We start from the raw sequence: 27,241 nt of genomic DNA, 5'->3' as shown, positions 1-27,241 counted from the left end.
AGGGAAATAAAAAGTTTTCTATTACCAGATTCCTATTAGATGGAACGAAGCAAAAACCCAAGAAACCAAGTTAATTGATAAATTGATGCTGCAGGAAGTAATCATGTAGGAACTGGTTGCTCGGTTGATTTCCTATATTAGATGCGTCCTCCATACGTCTACTTGTGTTTACATGCAAGCGTTCCCCTGTCTCACCAATCTACCGTCGTCTTTAGCTCAAGATGAGTAATTGTGTTTTATAATTCACCTTAATGACATTTAAATTAATGATCCAGTTTTGTATTAGGACCGTTAGTATGTCATTTTACGTTCAAGACTGTCATATATTCTTTGGTTTCATAATACCTTTTATGATCCTCATTATTAAGTTCATCAAAACTCATTATTGCTTTATCCACAAGTACAGTTCTCTCAGAAAAACGGATTTCCTTTTAGGTTTTTCTTTAAAGTGACTCAAGCTTCGAAAGAATATCTTATCGTCCTTATACCTGATATTTGCTTATGTAAGTCTTTGAGCAAATTCAGGGAAGTGGGCGTGTGTGTGTATGGATGTCGGATATTGTGAACCGAACCGTCATTATAAACGCGAGATATTGAGATCTTCCCACGCCAGACTTCTATGCTTAATAACCTATCAATCAGTCTAAAGAAGAAAAAATCCTTACTACATTTCCTTCAGACGAAAAAATTTGCAAACACTCTGTATAGAATAGAAATAAACCAATATGTTCTACGTCTCACATTGACGCGATATATGAGAATACGACTAAGTAGGCTGATAAATCCAGACACGTCTCAATATACAACGAAGTAAGCCTGAATAAATGGGTATAATATGTCTAGTACAGTACTCCAACTAGTCAGTATCCTTAGTACGAGGTACGAATGGCTTACTGTATCCTTACTACAAGTTTGCTTTACGTTTAACGAAAATGAAATGAGACCGCGTTCAGCGCTCTGATTGGCCGGCGCGAATGAACAAACCAATCAAAGCACTGAACGCGCTCGCGTTTCGTTTACATTCAACGTAAATCAAACTCATACTAAGGTGTACAATAAACCATTTGCATACGCAATCCCCACTCATAGAACATTGAATACGGTCCATACAACAATACCATTGCGGCCCACACTACAATTAATATTCGAAACTTATACAATAAAAGTTTCACTTTCTACGCTAGCTTAGATTAAGATGAATTCATAGATTACTTTAGTATCAGCGAACATTTTAATAATAACACTATAAATATTCGCTATGGATGTAAATTGATGTAATAGAGGAAAAATTGTTATTTCGCCGTATAAAATTGTGTACGCCTCAATCAATTGTAGCTTGGAACTAATAAATGGATAGAGTGGGCGATGCCTGTCTAATGCAATGGAATTGTTTCTATAAGTCCTTCCGCATTGGTGCTTGAGGGATAATTTCTTGTACATTGAGTTAAAGTGGCACTTATGTGATTGCCATGGGATAGTTTGATAGCATCCTTAAAACAGTTTGGTACCTGTTTACTTTGTTTAGAGGTTATTATGCCATTACACCCTTTCTGCTCGACTCCTATTGCTCGTAATGTGATGTTATAGCCTATAACCTTTCTCAATAAATGCACTATCCAACACTAAAAGAATTATTCAATACGGATCAGTAGTTTCGGAAATTAACGCGTTCAAACAATCAAACAAACTCTTCAGCTTTAAATATAAGTAAGTATATATAGACAAATATGGATTTGCAAAGAAAATATTTGGCACTATTTCAATATTTACAATCCTGTACTTATACTTTAAGTTTTAGCTTTCGTCATACCACTTTATTCTTGCTTCACTTAATGTTATTCAAAAGCTGTGTACTGGAAACATCCTCCAAGTTATTATGATTCGCACTTGAAGTCACCCTGCCGTGTCAATATTGTGTTTGTCAACACTCATAATGGAATATTGCAGTTTACTCACTTGTAGCTTATCCACTTCGGATTCCATATTTGCTTCTAAAGAGTTAGAATTCTCCATAATGTTCTTGAAATATTAACTCTATACTGTTAAAATTAAGGTTAAATCTATCAACAATGGTATAAGTTCTTCGATAGGTTTAAACATTTAAAAGTTAGATTCTTCTCTGCACGTAAGGTCATGATTGTTGCAAAACCAACTTATCCAGCAATTAAAAATTATCCTACAAAGATACATTGAATGAAAGGATATGGCCTCCCATAGCTTTCTTCCACCTGCCCTTAATCGGCCTTAGCGTCAGCATTCCTAGGCGGCTCACGCACTCCCGTCATAACACTGGAACAGTTGTCACTGCCATTTCCTGACCACGTCCACAACGAATGCAAATTGTCCACCAATTTTGGTGCCAATTAAACCTCGTTTCTACTATAGCAGTGCGTTGCGAACTGAATTTTGACGCTTTTATTTTGTAACCGCTTAACAAAACATAGAACAAGCGAGAGTGTTCCTTATCTAGTTAGCCTAGGGTTTATAGTTGTGTGTTTATCACAGCCTTAACGAATACGAAGCTCAGAGATGCGATTTTTAATGGGTTTGTTGAACTTCTCACTTGCGTCTTCCGCGTTTACCTGATCTGTTGATAAATCTACGTTTAATCCTGGTATACTTGGCCCTTTTCCGATTTATGTTGGTACAGTTTCCTTATTATTACGCACTATTGTTAGAAGTATGAATGTAATAAATTATTATTCGTTAGCTTGCATGCTTTGTATTGTGTCACAACTTTCGTAGTCTTTTGTTTCACTCTGCGAATGGATTATGAATGGATGACATCTAGATATGAAATCCAAGTATTGATGATAATAATGAAGTTGCAGTTTTAACTGCAACTGGACAATCAGGTTTACTAAAGTTGTCCCATTGACTTAGGTTTTACTCCATCATCGTTAACTTTAGCATAAACTTTGTTAAGTAATCCAATAATCCTTGTTTCAGATGAAGTCCTCTCGATGCCAGACAAACACAAGTTCGACTCACGAACATATGTTAAGCCAAAGAAACGAACGCATCGACCGAGCATTCAGAACATAGTAGAAGCATCCACTCCATCTATGTCACCTATCCCATCACTGAACACAATACACCAGTCTAACCAATCAGCGAATAAATATCTGACGTACAACAAATACAATAATCCGCTGGGACCTATCAGTCCTATGTTGAGGTTGAAAACGTTCAATGTGGATACGAACACGGAGAACAGTCATGCAGTTAAAGAGTATGCGATGAAAAGGAGGAGTTTGGTGCACGATGATGATCCTCAGGTAAGTTTTTTTACTATAAAAGTTTATTTTGCCGTAATGTGCACTTCTGCCTAACCCTTCGGGGTTAAAGGCGTGACGTTTATGTGTATTTCACCCATTCTGGTTGGAGACTTAAAGGTTCCTTTTTTTGAACGATAGAATGTGATCTTCGCACTTTGAAAAGCGCTAAAAATAATTGCGTTGAATGATTAGGTTGATGAAACAAGCAATTCAAGCTTTCTTCATCATCAAAGTCCTCTACACAAAAGAGGTTGCTTTTACCACAAAAATATAATCGGAAAAACATTCAGTACCAACCATAATTGTACTGAATGGGTAAGAGGAACACGCGCCGTAGCCATCTTTAAAACCAGGTGGAATAATAGACAACAGTCTAATATCACTCAGCTTTTGACAGCTCCGATGAGTAGAAACTGATTGCACGACGGACATAAACACCAAGATTATTCTAAACTGCCGTTCGCGTGAAATGTACAAAGCGTTCTTTTTATTTTGTTACGCAAGTTAACACCTTTATGCCCGTTTTAACGGCTAAACGTAAAACCGGAGGTATTTCTTGGCTTGGCTGCTAACTTGCTACAGAAGAAATAAATTGAGGATTCCTCGCTTTTGATGTTAGGAGTTTGACTCTAAGTAACCGTAATAAACGGTCATAAAATCTGAATTGTGGTACTAAGTTGTGGAAAATAAATACTGAACGCGTTTAATACGCACCCTACATCAAGTAAAACAAAGAACCGTCTGGAGCTTTTACGGTTTAGGTATTACAGAAATTAGATGCTTTATGTTAAACGGGTGTTGATTTCATTTCAAGCTCCTTGCCTTGCTTCTCTGTGTATCATGATATGTGCTTACCTTGCCTCGTCCATTGTTTTAGGACAAAGGCCAAAATATAATTTGGAAACCGCCAATAAAAAGAGTAATCTAGAGTAACGTCGATGTATTTCAATACGGTCTAATTACTTTTCCTTTCACTGAATGAAAGCAACAAATTAATCTATAAACGTAATCAAAAATTGGACCTTCATTATTCATAGTCCGTAAGTCGTAACCCAAATAAAATCAATTTGAATTTCATTCATTCAAAATCAAAGGAATCCAATTTAGTATTCCCACACCGGTTCCATAATCTCCACATGATTTACAATTCCATTACACCCAAGGTCGTATTCTGCGTGTCTCATTTATTCCATGAATACGAAATGCTTGCATTTTTTAACCCATGTCGTAGTCTGTCTATAGAGTCTATAGGTAGATTTTTGTTCGCCGTGATCTCATTTATTATGCAAGTTCAGTGTCATGGCCGACTATCGAGATTCGAGGTTGACCAGTGATGAACAGAGAATACCGTTACAGACTGCAAAAGAACTGGATTTGTGATTAAAGTAGATTATTTGGATTAAGTGATTATAAATCACCTCTATTTGAAGAGGAAGATGCACACATACATACATACAAATCCTATGGCAACGCATCTGATACTCCTTTGGTGTTTCGGGTGTCCATGGGCGGCACTGATCGCTTACCATCAGGTGACACGTTTGGTTGTTTGCCCCCTGTTCTATAAAATAAATACATGTGGTTGGTTCTTCTTAACTTCATCCTCTTTTGCTGGTTTCCATATGCGAATAATGCCATTTAATAAAATACTGCCTTATCTGATTGATTCCGTGTATTCAGAGTTATTTTTGAGGATTTTCTATAAATCGATAATGGTATCAAATAAGCATCAGATTCTGATACGAGGATTCGATTCGTTTTCCACATTAGAAAACAAAACTTTTTCAACAAGTTTTCTAGACTTTTACATTCGAAACCGAAACGGTTAAATGTCAACGACCGTTGGTATGAAAATAAAACTAAACCAAAATATATCGATAATAGTTTTGAAGCTTCATACTGCAACTGAACTGTGAAGGAAACGGCTTCATACGGATGAGTGCACACAGCATCGGTTGCAAAACTGTCAGAGACACGTATTGTTGCTGCACCCAGCATATTTGGTACTTGGACGTGGAATGAGATATCTGGCCTTATTTTTCAACAACAACCTTTGCGTATAGGTATATCTTTCATAAGTGCTATTGTGGAGGACTAAGGGGAAGGCCTTTGTTCAGCAGTGGACGTCTCTCGGCTGATGATGATGATGATGATGATATATTTCTTAATGTTCCCACGCATATTGTGTCCATTGTTATAAGAGTTTTAGAGGAGTGTTTCGTTGGTCAGTACCTATATTTTGAGTTTGCTTTCCGTTTAACAAGATCGAAACGAGAGCGCGTTCGGCGCTGTGATTGGTTGGTACATTCGAGCCGGCTAATCAGAACGCCGAACGCACTCTGGTTGAAGGGTAAAAGGGTTACTGGTCGAGAATATGGCCTCCAAATATGGTTCTCAGATTCAGACATTATTTAGGTTCGATGTGTCTAGAATTATGTAATGAAATGCGATGGAGTCTAGAATTATGCCCAATTTTGGCATCAGTCTCGCCATTGAAACGTTGGAACTTATAAGAGAACCTTTGAGACTAATGTTTGATAAGTTTCAAAGGCTTTTTAAGGCAGGATTCCGAATGCAGTTTTACTAATGAATGACAACTGTTTATCACATACACATCATCTGCTCCCATTATCACTCTTTAAAATTCAAAGCACTCCAGAAATTAAATCCACTTACACACATACACTTACATTAACATTAAATGTAAATAGGCCGATATCGTAGTCTCTACAAAATTATTACAGGTGCTACTATTGACTCACTGCAAACACTAAGCTTGAGTGCAGCTGTGTAAATATAGCTATGTTATGGTATCGGGCTTATGTAATCTAAAGTTTATGTTATTAAAATAATAACAATGAGTTTATTTAAGAGATTTGTGGATTGCTTACATTTAGTCTTCGTTTGTCCCGTCTAGCAATGTCATTAAGTTATGCCCGGATTTTGCTGTTTTGTCTTCTATTTAATAGAATGATTTGCTATAACACGTTGGATGTGGACTTCATTAGTGACATTGAGTAATTAAAAAGATTGATGCTTCTGGGTTGGACTAAGCATTATCAAAATGTCTGAAATTGTACCTATAGCAATATCGGGCATATATAAATATATTGCAAATATCGGGGACATAAACATGTCGTAGACACATTGTGGCAAATCAACAGTTCGTTACATTCAATTTATAATTCTACTGCAAAGATATCGTAGTTGTCAATCTGTCAATAAAAAGTCCACAGACGATCCTATCAATTCATATGTAAAATTGTCCTCACAATTCAATTACGATGCGTGTGCATGTCCCACTTAAATTCCAATAAGAATAATGACATTCGAATCACGTGCTAAACTGGACGAGTATTAAGTCAGTCCGTAGTACATTAACATACTTTGTTATGTAGTTATGTACAAGAGGATTGAAGAACGCATTTAGTAGCGAATGACCTTGAGAGGACTAATAATGTATAGAAAATAAACAACAGGGTGATTCATTCAGATGTTTATACTGAAATTGGGATGGGTGACACAAAGAAAGGTTGCAAATATGATTATCTCTAGGATTGTAAATAAAAATAAATGTCTACCGACAGTATGAGTCATTTTAACGAGAATATGATAAAGAATGTAGTTGCAGAGAATTGCAAAAATATCATCCTTTATTCTGCTTGGTTGCAACAGAGAATTATGAAGTATTTTGCACCATATCACTTAAAAGCGTGCCCTAAAATGATATTGAAAGTAATGTTTTTAACGTAGATAACATGATTTGGTCACACAAAGCGTTAGTAGATACAGCACGTACCTACCTTGTCTACCTTATTGCTTAGCCAGGACAGCTAGCTAAACAGTTTTGTTGCTTGAAAACGTGATCCAGTAATTCACTAGGGATTGCAATACTAGTAACTCAGAGAGCAGAGACAGTCCAAGTTCTTCATCATTCCAGAGCTGCGGACTACCTAGCGGGTTTACCTGGGCTCTGGCTCGAAAAGCAGGAGTAGGCACGGGTTGGTTTTTAGTCAGTAAGAGTCTGACACTCCCTCTCGCCTCGCCCATGGCGGGAGAAGTCATTGGATGATAAACCCTCCTTAAATAAATTCTTCATTGTCATCAGCGACAAGACGTCAACTACTGAACATAGACTAAATAGACAGGCATTGGCAGTCCAAATTAGAAAATGAGACATATTTGTACTAGAACTTTGGCAGTCGAATTTCTAAAAGACTCCGAAGGGAAAGAACCCAAAGCCATAGTTATTCTTCTTCCACTTTCCATAGCAGTGCCATATGAAACTATTCTCTAAAGGAAAGCCATTAAAGTTTATTATTATTACACGTCCTACAATAACCATTAAGTCAATCCTACACAGGCTTTCATATTGCGGTCGATAGCCGTTGTATGTAAGCTAGATAGGCTCAGTCTTAGTGGCCTACTTGTAACCTGATTAATGGACGCTGCTTACCAAGTAGGTAGTATATGTCCGAATACACAAACGTTACTCAATTTTAAGTCGCTCCCAAAACTAGTTCTGTCCCTATCAATTCTTTATAATATGACAGAGATAGCACGATATTTAAGTACAACTTAAAATTGAGTAGCCTTTCAGTATTCGGGCGATATACCGGTATTTACTGGCAAAATGCATGCGGTAACGTAGATGCCTTTAATATTCAGATATGGGAATAGGAAGGGTTCCGGTATTGCTGTTTTAATTAAGTGCATATTTGCATTTTGCAATTTATTAGCACGAAGTCGGAGTTTCAACTCGAGAGAAAGGTTAATTGTTAGTCTGGAGTCGGGAATTGTTACAGTATTATACGATAAGGTTCCAGTAATTTGGACTATGTTTAACACCTTGGCCAGTAGCGAAGGATTTATCTTCAACGGTTTTATCGCTTATCGCCATTTCAAGATTTAAATCTCTATCCTAAACGTGATCTTAAAATTGAAACACGGTTATCTTTAACCAAAAGCAAAGTGAAAGTCTTTCACTATGATTTGCAAGTTTAGCATCTACGGATGACACTAGTAAACTTGATCTATAGGTAACTATACTTGTTGCTCCCGTAACGGCTTCATAGACATGCAATAACCGGAGTCCAAACGGCTTTTGACATCACGCAACAAAGCGGACTTGATTTACCGGATCGGTGTATAATGATAACTACAGGTAGGATGAAAACGATAGTAAGACTTAACTATGATACACTGCACGGTTTAATAATATAGTCTAACGGTCGAAATAATGTATGATCTCATCCAAAATCTCTGCATCGATTAAGTTATTGTCAGAAACTCCATAGAATTAATTTTAAAAATGGATCCACCGCCGTACTCCATTCAGTCATTTAATGGTTTCTTAACCGAGTCCGGAACAAAATCGTTACTAAGGAATAGTTTAAGTAAAAATAAAATGACTCTGAGTACGACAGTTAATGCAATAGACCTAACCTATATATTAACTTCGGAGAAAATACGAGAGAGATAGTTTGATTTTGAATGTCAAATGAGGTCATTTGTGCAAGTAAGAGCGTTAGAATTTTTAATTACCATGTTAATGAGTGACAAATAGATCTTCACGAGTTTTTGTTCTTCGCGATTGCTTGCAAACTCACATGTCTACGTCTTTGGAAAAGGAAAGATCATATATTTTTTTAATTCTTGTCTTCTTAAAGTGATTATGATCTCGATTTTGGATCGCTTAAACTCAGTCAACGACTGACTCAGATTGACCTCTTTTTAACCAAAATATATTGTTTTCTTTTTTCAATTAGAAATCTTATAGTAATCGTATTTGTTTCTTCAAATGTCTAATGTAGTTTCCTTATATAGATTTGATGACCGTCTACTAAAGTTCAAAGTAGAATTTAACGGTAAACTTGATAACCGCCTCGTCGTGATTGACTTGAGATAGATTCTGCGAAGTATGACCTTGTTCTTCAAATATAGACGTCACATTACGTACATATAAATATAAGCAGACACTATGTACATAGTACACCAACTTGAGGATGTTTCAGTTTAATATTTTATGGTTCATTTATTTATTTACTATACTTGTTTAATACATTTTTAAATATTTAATTATAAAAAAAAACAAGGCTCTTCAAAAAAATACAAGCTACGGTCAGGGCTCAAGAGATAGGTATTTCTGGATAATACACACCGTGTCCAGAAGTGTCTGGCTTTCTGCATCAGGTCCTTGATCCAACCATCTAACGTTAGCCTATTCAGATGTTGGTCGAAGTTTTCATAGTTTGCTATGTACGTAGTACACCGGAACTTGAGGATGCTGCAGTTTAATATTATTATTAAGTTGCTACTAAAAAGAGTTTTTAAAGTTCTTGACTGATGCCAAAAACGACGGTGGCGCCAGTACCTAAATCCTTTGAAAGAATAACTCAACACGCAAAAATGCGTAGTGTGGGCGTACCAGCTAATGCAGGAACATTATTTTCTCGTTTCATCGATGTGGAGACCTTCAATACAGTAATCCTCGCCTCTAAATATAGAGATTCTGACGATTTTTATAAAATAAGTGCAATCCTGACGTAATCTAGTGACGTATGTGGACATGGCGTGTCGCGCTAAAATATAGCGGAAAGCGAATTACGTAAGCACAGGTGTGAAACGGATCACAAACGTAATGAGACTTTATTGTGAGTACTATTAGGTTGTACTCACATTGTCAAGACTTTTTTGTCTTGTTACTTTAGAATTAAATTGATAGTAACGTCTAAAGGAGAACATGGTTTACTTAGTAAGTGGTAGCAAGAGCATCAGTATTATTGAGATTTTCGGTTTTAATGATTCGCTGTAGATATGATAGTAGTAGGTTTCTAAAATTACACAGATGTAAGATAATGGACTCTATTGTATTGAACTTGAATCGAGTTTGTAAGAAATGGATTTTGCATTTCATTTGCGCATTATGTTTTTCGGCTTACTCATGTATCTATTTGACGAGGAACTCGGCCAATTTGAAGCTATGCTAGAGGCTTATATTCATGAGTAGCATTCCGCGACACACGTCGCGGTGACAGTCGCGCTGCTATTGCAGCCGAAAAACATAAATAATGAGGATTTTATGACCTCGTCCGTTGATTTGATCGTCGATAGATGTGCCACTTCTATATGTAACTTATCATATCATAATATTGTTTTATATTACAGCTGGAAGACTTAGACGTGACCCTCGCATCGGAGGTGTCGGGCCGGTCGTCGATGGACCACGCGCCGTCCAAGCCGATCAACATCGACCTCTCGCAGCCCGCACACAACCTACATAACACCTTCAACAAGTTAGTACATTATATATGTTTACTTTTGCTTTGTTAAGTTTTTTTTTGCATGGTTTGATACGATTTTTTTACTCACTCATCATTTATGAGTAATAAATACTGTGTGGTATTAATTGCGTTTCAAGAGGTTTGTTTCTTTTGTTTTGGAATGATGATACTTGACTAGTATATCTAGAGATTTCTCAAACGTGATCCGATTTTGTAAGGAGGTCACTTTCTTCTTAATCTGTTCCGATAGGTATAGTTTCTCGTACTTGTAAAATCATCCTGTTCCCTTAGTATGAGTTTGCTTTACCTTGAACGAAATCGAAATGAGAGCGCGATCAACGCTCTCATTGGCCAGCGCGAATGAATCGATATCTTTAGACGAAAAACAAACTTGTACTAAGCCCTCTGTATCCGTCTTGGAGTTCCAGATACATAGTAATAACTTATAGCTTAACTATTTTATGCTATTTTTATTACTATCAATTCTTTTATTCTTCATAAAAAATCACAACAATCTATTACGAAAAGAAACATTTACAAAAAAAATCTATATATGGATTGTGTGTACTTGGTAATTTCTACTACGCGCGAGGCAGTGATGCATACCACTGTACATGTGATAAAGGGTTAAACAGCTCACAGTGACACTAACACCTACTACGCGTAATTTAACGTTTATATGGCTTCTTCAACACGTGGTTGCTATTGACTACAGTACTAGACTGTGCAATATTATTATCTTAGTATAAGATCCATTGGGATCTAATAAGATCTAACGCATCAATAAAAACGAATAAAGTGCGTCTTTTTATGGTATAAAGTATAAGCCGGTAAACGAGCTGACGGATCATCCGATGATGGTGAGCAATCGCCGCCGCCCATGGACACCCGAAACACCAGAGGCGTTACAAGTGCGTTGCCGGCCTTTTAGGGTTTAGGGATTTAAGGGTCGTTGGGGAATCGGGGATTCGGAATATGTCCCTCCGGGAATCTCGCTCATCTACATAACGAAACACAAGGCAAGCGTTGTTTCTCGATAGTTTAAACTTTTTATTATATACTTTAGTTTTGTTTTCTCTTTCTGGTAATACAATACATGTCCATATTATCGATATCTGGGCCGTTTTCATCGCTCAATGTACACACACTGATACGTATTTTTATACACTCAAAACTTTCTAAGCAGCCTAATTTTGGTCATTATCAATCTTTCTAGGTTAATATTTTTGAAGCAAAGAAGCTCTTTTTGCAATTTCATACTATATTTATGAAAAAGTTTATAATCGTAATATATGTACCTTTTTTTATAACGGGGAGAAACCTTCCAAAGGCGCCTAGCTTTCTGGGGATAAAAGACTAGGGAGTGTGGGATTTTTACCTCACTAATACCACCCCGGTGGCCACCCTCAACACCTGTAAGGGGCACCGGGTCCTCTAATAGACCAGCTCCGGAGCCCCCACGATACAACGTCTGTTACGGCACATCCCTAAGGAGATGTGTATCTCTAATATATGTACCTACAATTGTGTTAATCCACTTTCACATCAAACTATACTTAACTATATTGATGTGTAAAAGTGTTATTTTATAACCTATTTACAAAAATAAATATCATTTATTATTTACATAATCACGGCGTATTGCTAATTATCTAACTTTGATAACACTACAATAAATAATTCAAGGTAAACCAGTATTGTTAAAACAAGATCAGATAAAAGCGTGACCGATTAATTTAGTAAAATAAAACAATGAACCAGAAAAGATGCAGCTTCTTAACAGATCTAAAAATAATGGCTGCCGGCTCAGCGACACTTTGTATTGTGAATCGAGTTGTTACGTCACTAATGAGACCGTTTTATGGGCTAAAGGCCGAGTTCCTTAATACTTTAATGTAGATTAACTATTTGAGGCGTCTCAGAAATTCCTATTGTGTTTCTTTATGGTGAAGTTTTTGTTCTAAATTAGTTTTAAAAACTAAAACTATTTTTAATTGCTCTATCTATGGTGTTTTTGTTTTTGTTGGGGAAATCAAATCATCCTATGACTTCTCCCGCCTTTGGCGAGCCGAGAGGGCGTGTCAGACTCTTGAACTGATGAACTTGACTGATTAAAAACTATCACGTTCCTAATCCTGCTTTTCGAGCCGGAGATCCGATAATCTGCTAGGTAGTCCGCAGCTCCGGGTCGGCATCGGCCCTTCTAGGCCCCCCTTCTGTGATGGTCTGATGGCTCCACTGTTTTAAGTCGGGTTATATACTTAAAATCTTATCCCAAATAAAAAAAAAACTATACTGAAAACCGCATCAAAATCAGTTCAGCTAAACGCGAGATAATCGTGCAGAAACTTACATACATATAGGTCAAACCTGTATGTATGTATGATTGAGAACCTCCTTTTATTTGAAGCCGGTTAATGATGCCTACAAGGTTTATTATTATTTGACTCCTTATTAATTACCGTGCATGACTAAGCATCGGCTCTACATAAGAGAAGGGAAAGTAAGAAAAGGCGGATCTAAAGAAAGTACCAATCTGTTCTTTTTGCTATATAACTGACGATGTGACGTTACTTTTACTTTTTATATTGTATCAGTCTATTTCTAGCTTAATTTTTGAGTTCTAACTATAGTAGATAATGGTGGTGAAGAGGCTAGTTTATTAATAATATGCAGATTACTTGTCTATTCGTACTTTTTATACAGAGAGAGGTATGATGTGTGATTGGGGTGTTTCTCTAGCTAAAGACTCAATTTGTGTTCTAAGGCTACGCTATAAAGATAGATACAACACAGTTTGACTGTGGGAGTAAAACATAATTGACGATACGTGGGTGTATTTTATTATCTAAGCTAGGTAGCTAGATTGTTAAGGGTTTACCCTTGCTTTGGATCGAAAAGCAGTAGTAGGAACGGGGTGGTTTAGTAAGAGTCTGATATTATATACCTCTCGCCTCGCCCAATCGGGGAAAAATCATTGGATGATTTTCCCCCAAAAAAAACTACTATGTCTTGACTACCTCATACAAGTGAAAAAGGTGATACCGCACTGTTTTAACTACTATTGGATCCTCCTTTCATCATCATTACCACTAGCACCCAAAAATAAACCTTACAACACTTCAACAAAGTCATATTTTCGTTAACAAGTTCCCACTAACATGTGCCTTGTATCTAGGTGGATATTCGGTTTGTACCTCAATGTGGCCCAAGCACAGAGGCGGTGTTACGGAGCCACATCCGCGCAAAACCTGGCTCTGCATTGTTTTAGGTTATATTTATTTATGCTTTATTAATGTGGGCTATGGATATTTGTTGGGACTGTCCGGTTTGACCAATATTTGTTTTTTTTTTTAGATCTGCTTCTTGTTTTAACTCGCTTGGTTATGTGTTGCGCTTTTTAGCTCAAAAGGTTTTAATGCTCGAGGATTGAGAAAATTCGGTGTAATTTGCCTTCTGTGGCTTGATTAGATTTTTGCGAGTGTTCAGTGATCTACAGTGGACACGGAATGGAAATGTCTTACAAGAATCGCATATAAGCATCGTTTATTTATAACACGCTGTGACTTTATTTAAAGATACTTTACTAGTAATACTATACCATTTTTTATTCTAAATTAACTAAAAAATCACGGTTTACTCCCGTATATTAATGGAGAAAAGCTCTACTAGTTTCGAGTCACGAAGTAGGCTACGCGACGTCGCCGCTTCTGCGCACGCTGCTCATGATGAAGAGTCCCTCTGTGACTCGAAACTAGTAGAGATTTCTCCATTAATATACGTGAATAAACCGTGATTTTTAATTACTTTAGTATGTCTCACGATAGTTATTTTTTATTCTGCTTACAACAAATGCCTATCTGTAAATTAGGACTTAACTTCATCCCTTACACAGCAAAACTTTGTCAAGAGTTAGTTTTTAATTACTTATTGTCTATTATTTAATAATTGCAGGGGTCTAACAAACATGTTGAACGAGCGTCCGAGTCTGAACATGTACCAGAGCGGCGAGTCACTCATGCGCATGTCCCCGCCCAGCCTCGTCTCCTCGCTCCTCATGGAAAGCTCTGGAACCTTCAACGCTGAGTCTATTGATAGCCGTAAATCTATGCCTTCCCATAAAGATTCAGGTGAGATTTTTTTTTATTGTGATATTTCTGCTCAAATGTGTAATTTTACGATAAGTCGAAAGATAGAAAAAAGAGCAAGAAACTCCATAGCTCTTTTTCAATCACGTTCACAATAGATTTTTTTTTATTCTGTAAAATTACTAGTAATTAAATTAATCTGTCCGGTTTATTTAGTTAATATCAAACAATTTACTTATGCAATATTAGATTAAGATGTAGCATTTAATTTTAAATTAATCTTAAAAGAAAAGTATTTAGCTATATCAGTAAAAGATATATATAGTGCTGACAACCTTTCTCCAAAACTGCTTTACACATTCTCATGTGCTTATTAAAATGAACAAAACCTTCGTATTTAGCCAGATCAATAGCATTTAAAACCCTATACATATAAGAATTAAACTATATTTATTATGTATCAATCAGTCATAATAACAAAGCAATATTAACCATGGTCCGCTTTACCTACACTCATATTCAGGGCTGTATGATGCAACTACCCGCAGTATCCGCCTCACTGGATATCACGTAATATCTAGTATGCTTCGGGAAGTGTACTGTCGGCTATCGGTGATGTAGAGTAAATAAACTAAAGACTAATGTTGTACTTAGTGGATTCTATTGGTAATGGCGATTTCTCTTGCTTTTGACGATGATGTTTTTTTAATCGAGATTTATGAAGATGTTTTGGAAGTCTCACTTTTTATTTCACTTTAATTGCGCATTTGCTGAGGACTATAGTGTTAGTTAGTCATTAGAAAAGGCCTACATGTTCAGCAGTGGACGTTTTGTGGCTGATATGATGTTAATGATAGTGTTAGCTTATCTCCTTTTTCCTCTTCCAGGTCTTCCAATGTCAGGGCGCGACAGCATCGACCCGATGATGACGAGCATGACGCTCAGCATCCTCGACGAGAAGGACATGAGCACCAGCTTCCTCTCCCAAACCACGTACCCTGACAACGACAGCCTCATCGACTCCCTTCCACCCAGCCTCGTCAGCTCCGTCAACTCTTCGTACGTCATCTCCAACACCTCCAAACCTAAAGACAGCACAGACTCCAACATCTTCAGCTCAGCAACCTTCACACACCTCGAACAATCAGAAAAACTCCTCTCGGCCCGACCTCGGTGCCAACTCTACAACAGCTTCACGAAACGAGAATCCGGCATACGAAACTCCGAAAGCTACACAAAATCCCGCGAAGAAGCGTGCCAAATTGACACGGGCAAAATTCTAAACGAAAACACGGATAAGAAAGACTCGCCCAAAACTATACCCAAACCTAACCCAGAAATGGCTGAAACGATCACCTTACACTACTCTAATAATAGGTTTAGACGGGACAATGACGCTGAGAAAGAAAACTTTGAAACTGACGACGCATTTTACAAGGACATGGGGATGCAGAGGCCCGAGGACATTGGTCGGAGTAGTTTGAACGTGACCTTGGGGAAGCAGGAGTTGAATGAGATCATTCAGGCTCGCCAGAAGCTGTCACTAGCGAGGAAGGCGTTGCCCACGGAACCAGAGAAGGTCGCACCTCCTCAAGTGGACACTTCCCCTATCAAAACCATTCAGTTACCGAACCAAACTATAACGGTACCTCGGCAAAGTATGGAGAACGCTTCAGAGCTGCTGTCAAGGCGGAGAGCGCTAAACGGCAATGGTTTCGATAGACAAGAGGAACCACCGACTAGGGAAACTCCCAAAAGGAATGCTACGTTTAAGAAACTATCACCTAAAGCTAGCGCTATGGACACAACGGTTGTTTACGTGAAGGCAGACGATAATCAGATTATAGATATTAATTCAGCAACGCTTAATTTAATAGATGTCGGTGAGAGGACCTTGCAGCAGGATATTCGGGTACGTATTAATACGGTACGGTAGTGAAATATTTAATAGTTGTCTATACAACTTGTCCTTAGTTCGGGTTATGAGTCTTATGTAATGGTACACAAGGTTCAATTGAAAATATCAGCCAATCTTGTCTAGGCTGGAAAATCAAACTTGAGATTATTTGCTGAGCTGTTGTACTTTTACGGTCTTACTAATAAAAATATGTTAAACAACTGTTTAACGTCTGATTACTTATTCAATGAATAAGGCGTGAATAGCTAGATATACACTACTTTACTAATAAACAGTGTATAAGCCTTGAGTAACTATTTAATTGTTATAACACTAACCGCTGGTAACATTTTGAGAAGTGTTCCGAAACCTTAAAACGATAAAAACACCACACTTTTCTATTTTTATTTTTCTTTGATATTTACATCATTTTATTTACCAGTGACTAGAAAATAAGAAATGAACAATTTCTGTTTATTGCAAAATATTTTCAGTGTACATACATGTAGATATTTAAATTATTACTTTTTTACATTTTGCAATCGGTAAAATGTAATCTATAATTAAGAATATGTTTTGAACGCGCTTTGAAACGTCAAATGTCATTTTCCGCAAAATAGACAAACTCGTCGTGTTGTTTTTCAACAATTATTTTCAGCAATGGAAACTGAAAACATTTGTATTGTGGCAAAAAAGAGGAAGCGGGCTGCAAATTGGGATTCCTTAGAAAAGGTATTATTAACAAAATATTATTTCAACAGGTCTTTAAACCATATATTTACTACAATAATAATTGTTCCCTAACATTGCATTGTTTTAGAATTTATTACTGAATTGCGTCAAAGAACATATCTCGGTTATTGAAAATAAAAATACAGACACAAACACCAACAAGGCCAAACTAAGAGCATGGCAGAAAATTACTGAAAGGTTTGAGAAATAAAAATATTTACTTTTCAATACAAGCTATTCTTGTATGTATAGAGACAATGTACCTACACATATTATAACTTTTAAGACAACATGTCGCTTATTTAAGCTTAAGCAGTAAGGTAAAGCTTTGATGTTTTTAAAAATATATGATTATATCCATATTTCCTTTCGGTCGAGTGGTCGCAAGTGTGACAAAAGGTCTCGGGTTCAATTCCCGACTCGGGCAAAGTACTGCTGGGCTTTTTTCGGTTCTTCGAAAATTTCTCAGTCATAGCACGGAGTCTGGAATTGTGCCCAGTATATAGCAATAGGCTCACCCCCTATTACATGGGACTTATAACACAAATGGTGAAAAGAGGGTATAAATTACCCTACCCCTACTAGCCTACCCCTTCGGGGATAAAAAGCGTGACATTGCATTATTATTTTTCTGACCCTAGGTTTAATGAACTTAATAATAAAGAAAGAACAACTGTAGAAATAAAGCAGCAATGGCGTTTTAGTAAATTAGATGCTAAGAAAAAATTATCTAATTATAAAAGAGACCAGAATAGAACAGGTGGTGGTCAAAAGCCGCAAAGCCCAGATCCTGTGACTAATGAAATATTAGATATGATTCCACAGGAATTTGAAGTGGATTTTAATAAATTTGATAGTGATGGCACTATATTTCAGGTACACTTATAACATGTCTTTTTACCCCACTCCACCAGAAGGAGGGTTTTGTTTTTCGAGAGTATGTATGTATGTATAATTGTTGGGCACACTCTGCAGCCTAAACGGCTTGATGGATTTTGGCTTGAGAGGTGTCGTTAGATTCGTATTTACTATGAGAGTGACACTAGATATATCAAAATATATATAAAAATAATAAAACTAAAAGAAAATAAAATAAAAAGGGTACTTAATTTAAAAAGTAGTAGTAGTTTTTTAGTTTTTTTACTATTATATATATTGGACTTATGTTTCTGGAAAGGTATGTTAATTAATGATATTTTTGTAACAGGAAACTACACATACGGAAATTCAGTCCAATGATGTCCAAATTGAAACCAATGAAGTTGACCCGATGGAGGTTACCTTTCAAGGGACCATTCTCAGTCCTCAACATGAGAAAGAAAATACCGAAGGGGTTTGTCACAAAATTAGAGTAGAGACTGAAGGATAGAAATATAAATATAATTATATATCTATATAGTATAAAACAAAGTCACTTCCTGTAATATGTCTGTCTGTCCCTATGAATGCTTAGATCTTTAAAACTATTCAATAGATTTAGATGAGTTTGTTAAATAAATCAAGTGATTCAAGAGGGAGATTTATTTTTTTATTTAAAGTATGTACAAATTTATATGTACAATTTCCTAAAGTATTGTGGGTGAACTCGCAGGCAAAAGCAAAGCTTTCATGTGGCATTTCTGTTAATTAGAAAACATGTTATTAAATAATTTCCTAATTTCTTTCCCTTCTTAAATCTATAATTAAATTATGTTCATACCATTGTTTCATTATTGATTCTGACTTCACATAATAATATTTGAAATTCCATTTCCTCAGATGGTAGATAAATGTGTAACCCCTAAAGGTACTATAACTACGCGAAGAGTAAAGCAGAAGTTACCATTTAAAGTAAGTTTTATTTACTAAGTTCTGCTAAAGTTAATTCTCATAACTATATTTTTTTAATTACTTTCATTTGTTTCAGCATAAGGATGAGCAGACAATGCGAAACCAAGTTCTCATTGATGCTATAAAGGCTGAAAATGATGTTAAAATAAAACATATGTTAGAAGCCCATGAGTGGGCAAGAGCTGAACATGAGCTTCGCTTAAAAAATTTAGAACTTCAAAATATTTTATTACAAACCCAAATAAATAAAATAAATTCTCAGTGAAAACTTGTTCTTTTATTTAAGTAAAGTCAAAGTTATTTATTTCAAATAGACCAGGAAGGCACTTTTGAACGTCAAAGCAAATATAATAATATAAATAACGTCTGTCTGTCGGTCAGTCCTCTAGTGAAACTATTTGCTCTTTCCAAAGTGTAGATTCCTATAGAGAAGAACGAGCAAGAAACACCATAGGTTACTCTTTTTCAATCAGATTCACAATACAATTCTTGGTTACATTGTTTGATTGCTTCAACTATGTGCGAACAATATAAAACTAATATTCAGTCAAAGCAATAGAAAAAAAAAATAGAAAAAAATAGAAATACTTGTTAAAAATAAGTTCTTATAAACAACTGCCTTGCTATTTGTCCAGTTGTATTGTCAGCTGCCTGTCTCTGTTCTTGATGAAGTGGTGGTGGTTGATTACCAGTTTCAAAAATTTCAATTTCCGCATTTTCACCCATTTTCATCGCAATGTTGTGCAGTACAGCAAGTGCAACTAAATAAGTTTTTGCATTCTCCAAGGAAACACTAAATCCATGCAATAAACACCGGAACCTCTGCTTCCATACTCCGAAGCACCTCTCTATAGGGTTCCTGGTAAGGATATGGGCTTTGTTGTAGCTTTCTTCCTTTATATTGTTAGGATTTTGGACAGGTGTAAATAAATAATTAGTTAGCCCATAACCTGCATCTCCGAGTAAACGACCATGGAATTCTCCATTTTCGAACCTTTGTCGAATACGAGATTCTCTAAATATTCGAGAGTCATGTGTGCTACCTCTCCAGTGTGCTACAATATCTCTAATTTGCAATTTAGAGTCACAGACAACTTGAACGTTAATGGAGGATACTCCCTTCCTATTAATGTAATATTGTGCATTGTCACCGCCAACTTTTTTTATTTTTATGTGAGTACAATCAATTGCACCTACCACATGTCTAAACCCACAAATACTGCGGAATCCAGCCATCACTACTTCCTCTTCCTCAAGTGTTCGTGGCATATAAATGAATTGCGCTGCTCTTTTTGCTAGAGCGACGGCAACGCGGCGACAAACAACAGTGATCGATTGTTGACTCATGCCATGAATGTCAGCTGCATCGTCTTGAACTTCTTGCCGCGCCCATACCCTGAGAGCTGTACAAACTTGAAGTTCCACAGAGATGCCGCCACCCTTCTTCGTTTGTTTTATGTCTTCGCGGATCAAATCCACCACATATTTGACATACTTCTTAGTAAATCTATATTTACTTCTAAATTCATCTTCTTCCAAAGAAAAGGGATCAAACCGTGTCTTATAAACTTTTTTCTTTCGAGGTGGTTCCTCATCTTCCATCTCAAGAGTATCAAAATGACGCAGATAATCAAAATAATGCAAATAATCCATAATATTTTCTATTCCGTGATAAAAACCATTAAATGAAAGAAAATACGTCACGAGATGAGACGTGACAATCAGAAATTTATAGGTTATTCACACGTTAAACAAGCTGATACGACTGAATAAGGATTGTGTAAAATGACATACACTTATACAACTGTTATAACGGGTGTATAAGATGACAACCCCTATACATTGATTATTAGTAATGAAAAGTTATAACGCGTGTATACAGCGTGTATAAATGTTTATTAGTAAGACCGTTGGTGTTAGTACTTAAACAGGGAGAGATGGCGGGAGATCGTGAGGAAAGCAGCATCCACCTCCAATACAAATACGGCCGCCTCAACGTGACCACGACCGCTCTGCCAAGAGCGAAACAAACTAGAAGTTGTACTTTTGGGCCTATTAAAACATCTTCACCATTTGAATATTACCAGTAGTTAAACTGCGAATCAATCCTTAGTATTGGTCCTTAAATTAGATGTAGTTTATTTATATATCTTCTAACAAAAACGTACATTTACTTTCAGGAGTGGGGATCACAAGAGCGAGCGATGGTTGGTTCGAGTGAGAGCACAGACACGGGCACCTTCAGCTCGTCCAGTCCACCTGACAGTGTCCCTGATCATGTGCCCACACACGATACACGTAAGACCTATTCTAATATTGTCAAAATCATGGTAATAAATAAGTTAGCCTTGGGTTGGTTACCATTGGTGTGGTTTTCAAGATGAAAGGAGAAGTATGGCTTTACGTTGCCCCACACTAGGATTTTCTCCTGTGTTGTGGGTGCGTTTACAAACATACAAGTTCACATGCACATGACGCCCAGACCCGAATGAACAATTTGTGGACCACACAAAGAGTTGTTCACGCTACGTGTTGCGCGGCAGCTAGTTGCCCTGACACCGCGCCAACCGTGCCGTCAAATATATTTCATTGGGTTTTCCGAGTTCACTGTCCACACAGCCTGAAATAGCGTTTTAGATAAAAACATAAATACCACCAACACCCATCTTCAAAAAAGAAAAAGGTTTTCATTGGGTTCGATACATTTGGTGTTGCAGGCTTTCCATCAAGCGGGCCTTAAGCCTCGCGTATAAAAAATATCCAACCAGCTTCCAATGCTTTAACACAAAGGTATAAGGTTCACTTTCCCACATTGCAGGCCCACAAATCGCATCGACACCGCTCATGTCACTAAGGAAGGGATCCAAAAATGACTTGATGAACCTCCATAATACAATATCTCCTATATACGATATGATTGATGACAAATCATCATATACGGTGACTAAAGTACCAAGTTCGACTCCCAGTAGTGATATGCACAATACAACAGTTATTAATAGTGCTACGTTGGTTAAGAAGTCTGTGAAAAGGGATATTATGGCGGGGAAGGCTAGTCCAGAGAAGAAAATGTTCGCTCCTAGTGTTATGCCCAAACCTACTAGGACAATGCCTTATGCTGGTAAGTGATCGTTGAAAATATACAAAAATTGTAGTATTAAAATAGACTAGTCATGTTAGTGATGTCGTAGTATAAAAATAAGTTGTATTGTACTAAGTTAAATGTGTCGCTAAAATTACTTTAAGAATGCAAAACAGCTCGTGATACGATTTTCTGTAAAAACGATAACGCATTCGGCGCTCTGATTGGCCAGCGCGGATGATTCAACCAATCAGAGCGCCGGAAGCGCTCTCGTTTCGTTTTCGTTTAACATAAAGCAAACTCGTACTAAGGGTATTGTAGAAAATCTGTCAAGAGACCACTAGGTTTATTAATATTTAAAAGTTACAGCTTATCATACTTTGTTTTATACACAATCAGCACTTTGCATAGCCATTCCACATTCATTGTCATTCAACAAAAAAAAAATGTTTGTGCTAATCTCTGGAATTACTGTTCGAAATATAATGAAATTTAATGAAAAGTGGAATTAATCTAAATGAATCTTTATTCTTAAAGATGATTATCATAAGAACCCTTAGTAAGAGTTTGCTTTAAACGAGAGCGCGTTCGGCGCTCTGATTGGTTGGTTTATACGAGTCCGCGAATCAGAGCGCCGAATGCGCTATCGTTTCGATTACTTTAAACGTAAAGCAAACTCATACTAAGGGTACTGTTAACAAAACACACAAGTGAAACCGCGGAAACAACTAGCATTTGTTATCAAAATCACTTCATAACCATTTTATTTTTGTTTTATTTGTTTCTGTATTATAGCTTCATATGGTTCTATGGTTCCCCCTGCCGGCGTACCGAGGAAAACAAGCTTGCCTACGTCAAAGTTAAGACAATACAGTTCACATAGGGAACTTAGCAGGATACCTGGTAAGATATACTATGTTTTTCTAAATACCAGTATAACTTGACCCTTGTACATTTAAGAGTAAAGTGAGAGTACGGGTCTGGTTATGTTGGTAAGCTTTTCCTATTATTGGTTTTGTTTAATTTCAAGTATTCATTACTCCCATTTTAGTAGCATTGTCATGTTTTATTTGAGATTGTCATCATACTACAAAATATTGTAAATACTGCTTTAAGCTAAGCTTTTATTGCAAAAATGAGTTATAGTAAAATTTTCTTGTCTAGAATTATTTTCTGTCTCTTGAACTGCCGAACTTAATATAATATAGACTATACAAGTATACATCAAAAATGTAACAAAGCCTTTTGATGTCAGTTCAGCATCAATCAAGCAATGATACAATTAATGCATATAAACTTACTTACTCTATTAGCTTAGAGACCCAAAGTGTATACTTGGTCTCTGATACGAGATTTCTCACTGTATAAAAATTATATCGTCACTGGTGACTGATGTTAACGCATAAATTTCCTTGTTTTCTATTGGCAGTTTAAATAAAAATAATGTACTGTAAACAGGCGGGCAGATCCCAGCAGCAACTTCAGGTCTAGCTCGTGGTGCGCTAGGCGGGCGGGGTATCACGCGGCGCGCGGTGTACGCGTCAAACCCGGCGCTCAGTCCCACCGCCAGCGCACCACCGGACCATCCCCTGCCCACCGAGTCTTATACCATCGCTACACACCACGTACGTATCTTCAGTTGACTTGTTGTTTGATGTCTAGATGGCGCTAGTTTCGATTTAGGACTAGTAGAGGTCAATTTGTCTGTCAAAAGTTAACATAATTTCAATGATGGAGGTGGTCCTTCAATCATCGACTACATGGAAATAGTGATACTGTTACAATGATTTTATTTTTAACCGACTTCAAAAAAGGAGGTTCTCAGTGCACCCGGATGGCTTATTTATATGGTCATTTACCTCTATAAAACAGGAGCATGGCGTCATCAATGGCAAATAACGTCGTACATGAATCCAAAACTTATTGGCTGGCATGAACTCTCATCTATCTTACCATCTCTAGCAACTGACCAGTTACTTAAAAATACTGTGATCGCTTATATCCAATTTTAAAATGAATGTCTAGCATGTAAAGCATGTTCTACTTGCACTGTCCCATCATCACTTCACATAATATTACAGAAATTAGAAGATAAAACAGCCTCTAAAACCGAGATCCCTCCCACGCCAGCGTTAGTCCGACAAGGGACTGAGACTCTAAGAAGAGAGAGGCCGCAAAGCCAGTTGGTGGCTCCGAGAGACGTAAGTCATAATGAAACAAACGCTTTTCTTAACACCTTATATGAAATTACTTACCATTTTTTGTTTGCGCAAATCAGAATACTGTTGCGCTTATTTTGCGCAATGAAAATGTGATTGCGCAAGTCTTTTTTTGTTACAATCATAATGAATGTCTCCAATGTTGGGTTTTTCAAGAGCTTAAACTGTGTACTTGTACTTATAAACAAAATATTAAAAGTAAAGTACATATGTGATTTCTTTGACATGAATGATCTGATTCATAAGTAAAGACTAAAGGTAAGCGTCTACAGGCCCACATCGTACGCATTCCGTATGACGTCATCGGTACGCATCGCATTTAGGCATTGCCCACGATGCGATCCGTACGATGCGGATCAGTGGACGTATGAGTTTCTATACAAGACAAACTAAAATCCGTTGCGTGTGATGCGTCCGATGCGGGCCTGTGGACGCTTACCTTAAAAGGTATGTCTTCTTTTATTGACACTTAATTCAAAAGAGATATAATATGTTTCATGTCTAATAATAATTGGTGGTGGAATTACGACAATTATTTTTGTGCTAATAATGTGTCTGTCATTATAATTGTGTCTAAAATACGTTTTATGGTGTCGATCATACATTATTTATTAAGTAAACTAATTTATTTTTGGTTAACCCGTTCAATTTGACCCTGTATAATTTTCCCTTGGCCTTTTATAATATAATATTTTCTTAAATATCGTTTTGCACTCAATTATGAAATGAATATTTTTTTCTTTCCCCGATATGCATGATATGTAAAGTACTCTTATTCAAGAGAATATTGCATTTATTCTACCTGTTTACTTTTTAATATATTTGCTTCCTAAATTATCGTGCGTTTGTCTAAAAAGCACTATCCTTTTCTAACTTATAAATATCACTCAATTTTGTTGTAATCTTATAAATCACATCTTCATTAACTGGAATATTACTCATAATAATTAAAAATGAGCTCTAAATCCTTCAACTCTGGGTCCACATTTGAACGTGTTAACCTAAGTGACGTCACAACGCACTAACAGAGTGACTAACTCATGACAGCTCCGTGCGACTGCGGGCAGTGGCGTGCCTGTCTCCATGCGCAACCATCACTTACCTGTGAGTGTCCACTGTCTAGTGTCTAGTGTCTATATACACTCGTGTACACAGTGGCCTGTGATTTAGGAACAGATAAATATGTATCATATTAAATATAGCATGTCCTTTAATGACAGCTATCGTTTTTGCGATTAGTAGATGGCGCTGGTGACGTTTTAGATCTTGTTCGTAAAATTGAACTTGAGAAAATCTATTGAGCAAGAGTTATTATTAGTTATTAGGGAATTCACGCGCGATAGCTCTTTCTCGTAATAATATTAAAGTTGATATTTGTGTATATTTGTGCCCTTTTTTTGTTCTTTTATTTTATATGAAAGTTTTTTAGTGTTTTGTGATATACCAGTTTGACCAGTCTTTTTAGGAAAGTTGCATGTAAGCACGAATTTCTAGCAAATACTACAATGTGCTTGTAAATACGAGCAAATTGTAGTATTCCACATACATTATTACATCTATTACGTTTGATAATGCTTGTGAAATGGCCATTATGTACAGGAGTTACTATTACTAAGTAACTCATGTTATACTGATGCCGAATACCCTTCGAATGATGCACGGTTTGTCTCGCTTCACCACGCTACCGCTTCTAAAAGGCTCGCCCATTTTTAACGGCTTCTCAATACCGAATTGGCTTTATTTAATCCCTAAAATAATATAAAAATTTAACGAGTATTTGTGTGGCTTAAGATTTATAAAAAAAGAATAATTGAAATGCACAATGCATTTCAATTATTGTAATTAAATCTGTGTTTGTTTAAATATTATTTTTATACAATATGTGAAAAAAATTGATAGAGATGGGGGTAAGATATCGATATTAATTTTATCGATGATTTCATCTATATCGTTACGGCTATTAACAATATCGACACCTTACCTACCATTTGGTCGATAGGTGACTGTTACCGAAGATATTATTTTTTTAACCGTGAATTATTTGACATTTCAAATTCTATCCTTGGAACGTATCAAGAAAGTATTTTATTGTTTCGTTAATTATTGTTTGTTTTTTTTTTAAGTTGTTATTTGGCATCAGTGTGCATTAGTTTCATATCTTAAAACATTTTCAATTAATAATAAATATAACAGACATTGAAAATGGATTAAGATTTTAATTTAAATTAAGTTATTATTTATTTAAAAGTTCTATAAACTCTTCAACTATTTCCTTAAAATATTTTCTAGTGATTAACTCTCGATAAAGTCCAAAAAAAAATTTTGCATGTAGTTCCGCAAAGTAAAGCCTGACTCTATTCTATATACCAAAAATTTTGTTTCTAACAATCAATCAATCATTTTTTGTGTTTTTGTTCTAACATACATTTTATGTGTTTACCAACTATATTTGTGGGTCAATCTATGTGTATCTATTGGTGGTGTATTGTCGACTAATATTATTTGTATAAGGTGTTCTAAAATTATCTGTCACGGCTTTAATGGGAGGTAGTGTTGTGTTTGAAGATTACAATAGTATTTTCTTTTTTCATACAAAAAATCTATGTATGAGTTTGTTATAAAAGAGCTATCTCTTTCACTATTTCTGTCGTATGTGTGAACCACGTTATGCAAATTTAACGTCTCTCGTGTTTCGATTTAACTGGTCCGGGGTACGAAATTTCTTCACTATTGTAAACTTCAAACACTCCTTCCCATTAAAGTCGTGGCAGATAATTTTAGAACATTTTATATACATATAATAGAACAACACAAACATTATATATTTGTCAT

At 36.4% G+C, this 27,241-nt stretch overlaps 3 protein-coding genes across 7 annotated transcripts in view; 2 read left to right on the top strand and 1 right to left on the bottom strand.

Moving 5' to 3' along the window:
• Nucleotides 1-27,241, top strand: part of LOC118270894 (uncharacterized) — a 41,229-nt gene that overhangs the window by 11,047 nt on the left and 2,941 nt on the right. Inside the window, exons 3-12 of one of the 5 annotated variants that reach the window (XM_050695737.1) lie at nucleotides 2,950-3,278; nucleotides 10,446-10,573; nucleotides 14,516-14,691; nucleotides 15,537-16,561; nucleotides 21,289-21,406; nucleotides 21,927-22,229; nucleotides 22,986-23,093; nucleotides 23,649-23,815; nucleotides 24,272-24,391; nucleotides 25,457-25,513. In XM_050695737.1, the coding sequence (XP_050551694.1) occupies nucleotides 2,950-3,278; nucleotides 10,446-10,573; nucleotides 14,516-14,691; nucleotides 15,537-16,561; nucleotides 21,289-21,406; nucleotides 21,927-22,229; nucleotides 22,986-23,093; nucleotides 23,649-23,815; nucleotides 24,272-24,391; nucleotides 25,457-25,513 (2,531 nt within the window). Of the gene's footprint in view, nucleotides 1-2,949; nucleotides 3,279-10,445; nucleotides 10,574-13,707; nucleotides 13,833-14,515; nucleotides 14,692-15,536; nucleotides 16,562-21,288; nucleotides 21,407-21,926; nucleotides 22,230-22,985; nucleotides 23,094-23,648; nucleotides 23,816-24,271; nucleotides 24,392-25,456; nucleotides 25,514-27,241 lie in introns of those variants that run through there. The other 4 variants (XM_050695740.1, XM_050695738.1, XM_050695741.1 and 1 more) reach the window with 4 other exon arrangements.
• On the top strand, nucleotides 16,709-19,671 carry LOC118265871 (uncharacterized). Its single transcript, XM_035579128.2, has 6 exons — nucleotides 16,709-17,278; nucleotides 17,367-17,476; nucleotides 17,920-18,154; nucleotides 18,486-18,611; nucleotides 19,037-19,108; nucleotides 19,185-19,671. The coding sequence occupies exons 1-6, from the start codon at nucleotides 17,207-17,209 to the stop codon at nucleotides 19,371-19,373; spliced, it is 804 nt and encodes a 267-aa protein (XP_035435021.2). The 5' UTR covers nucleotides 16,709-17,206; the 3' UTR covers nucleotides 19,374-19,671.
• LOC126911017 (putative nuclease HARBI1) lies at nucleotides 19,364-21,152 on the bottom strand. Its single transcript, XM_050695756.1, has one exon. It carries the CDS (start codon nucleotides 20,759-20,761, stop codon nucleotides 19,700-19,702), a length of 1,062 nt encoding a protein of 353 aa, XP_050551713.1. The 5' UTR covers nucleotides 20,762-21,152; the 3' UTR covers nucleotides 19,364-19,699.

The sequence above is a fragment of the Spodoptera frugiperda genome, chromosome 9 (assembly GCF_023101765.2).
Source record: "Spodoptera frugiperda isolate SF20-4 chromosome 9, AGI-APGP_CSIRO_Sfru_2.0, whole genome shotgun sequence".
NCBI classification, from domain to species: domain Eukaryota; kingdom Metazoa; phylum Arthropoda; class Insecta; order Lepidoptera; family Noctuidae; genus Spodoptera; species Spodoptera frugiperda.
Note: the sequence above shows the minus strand (reverse complement) of the source record. Positions and strands in the feature narration are given on the sequence as shown.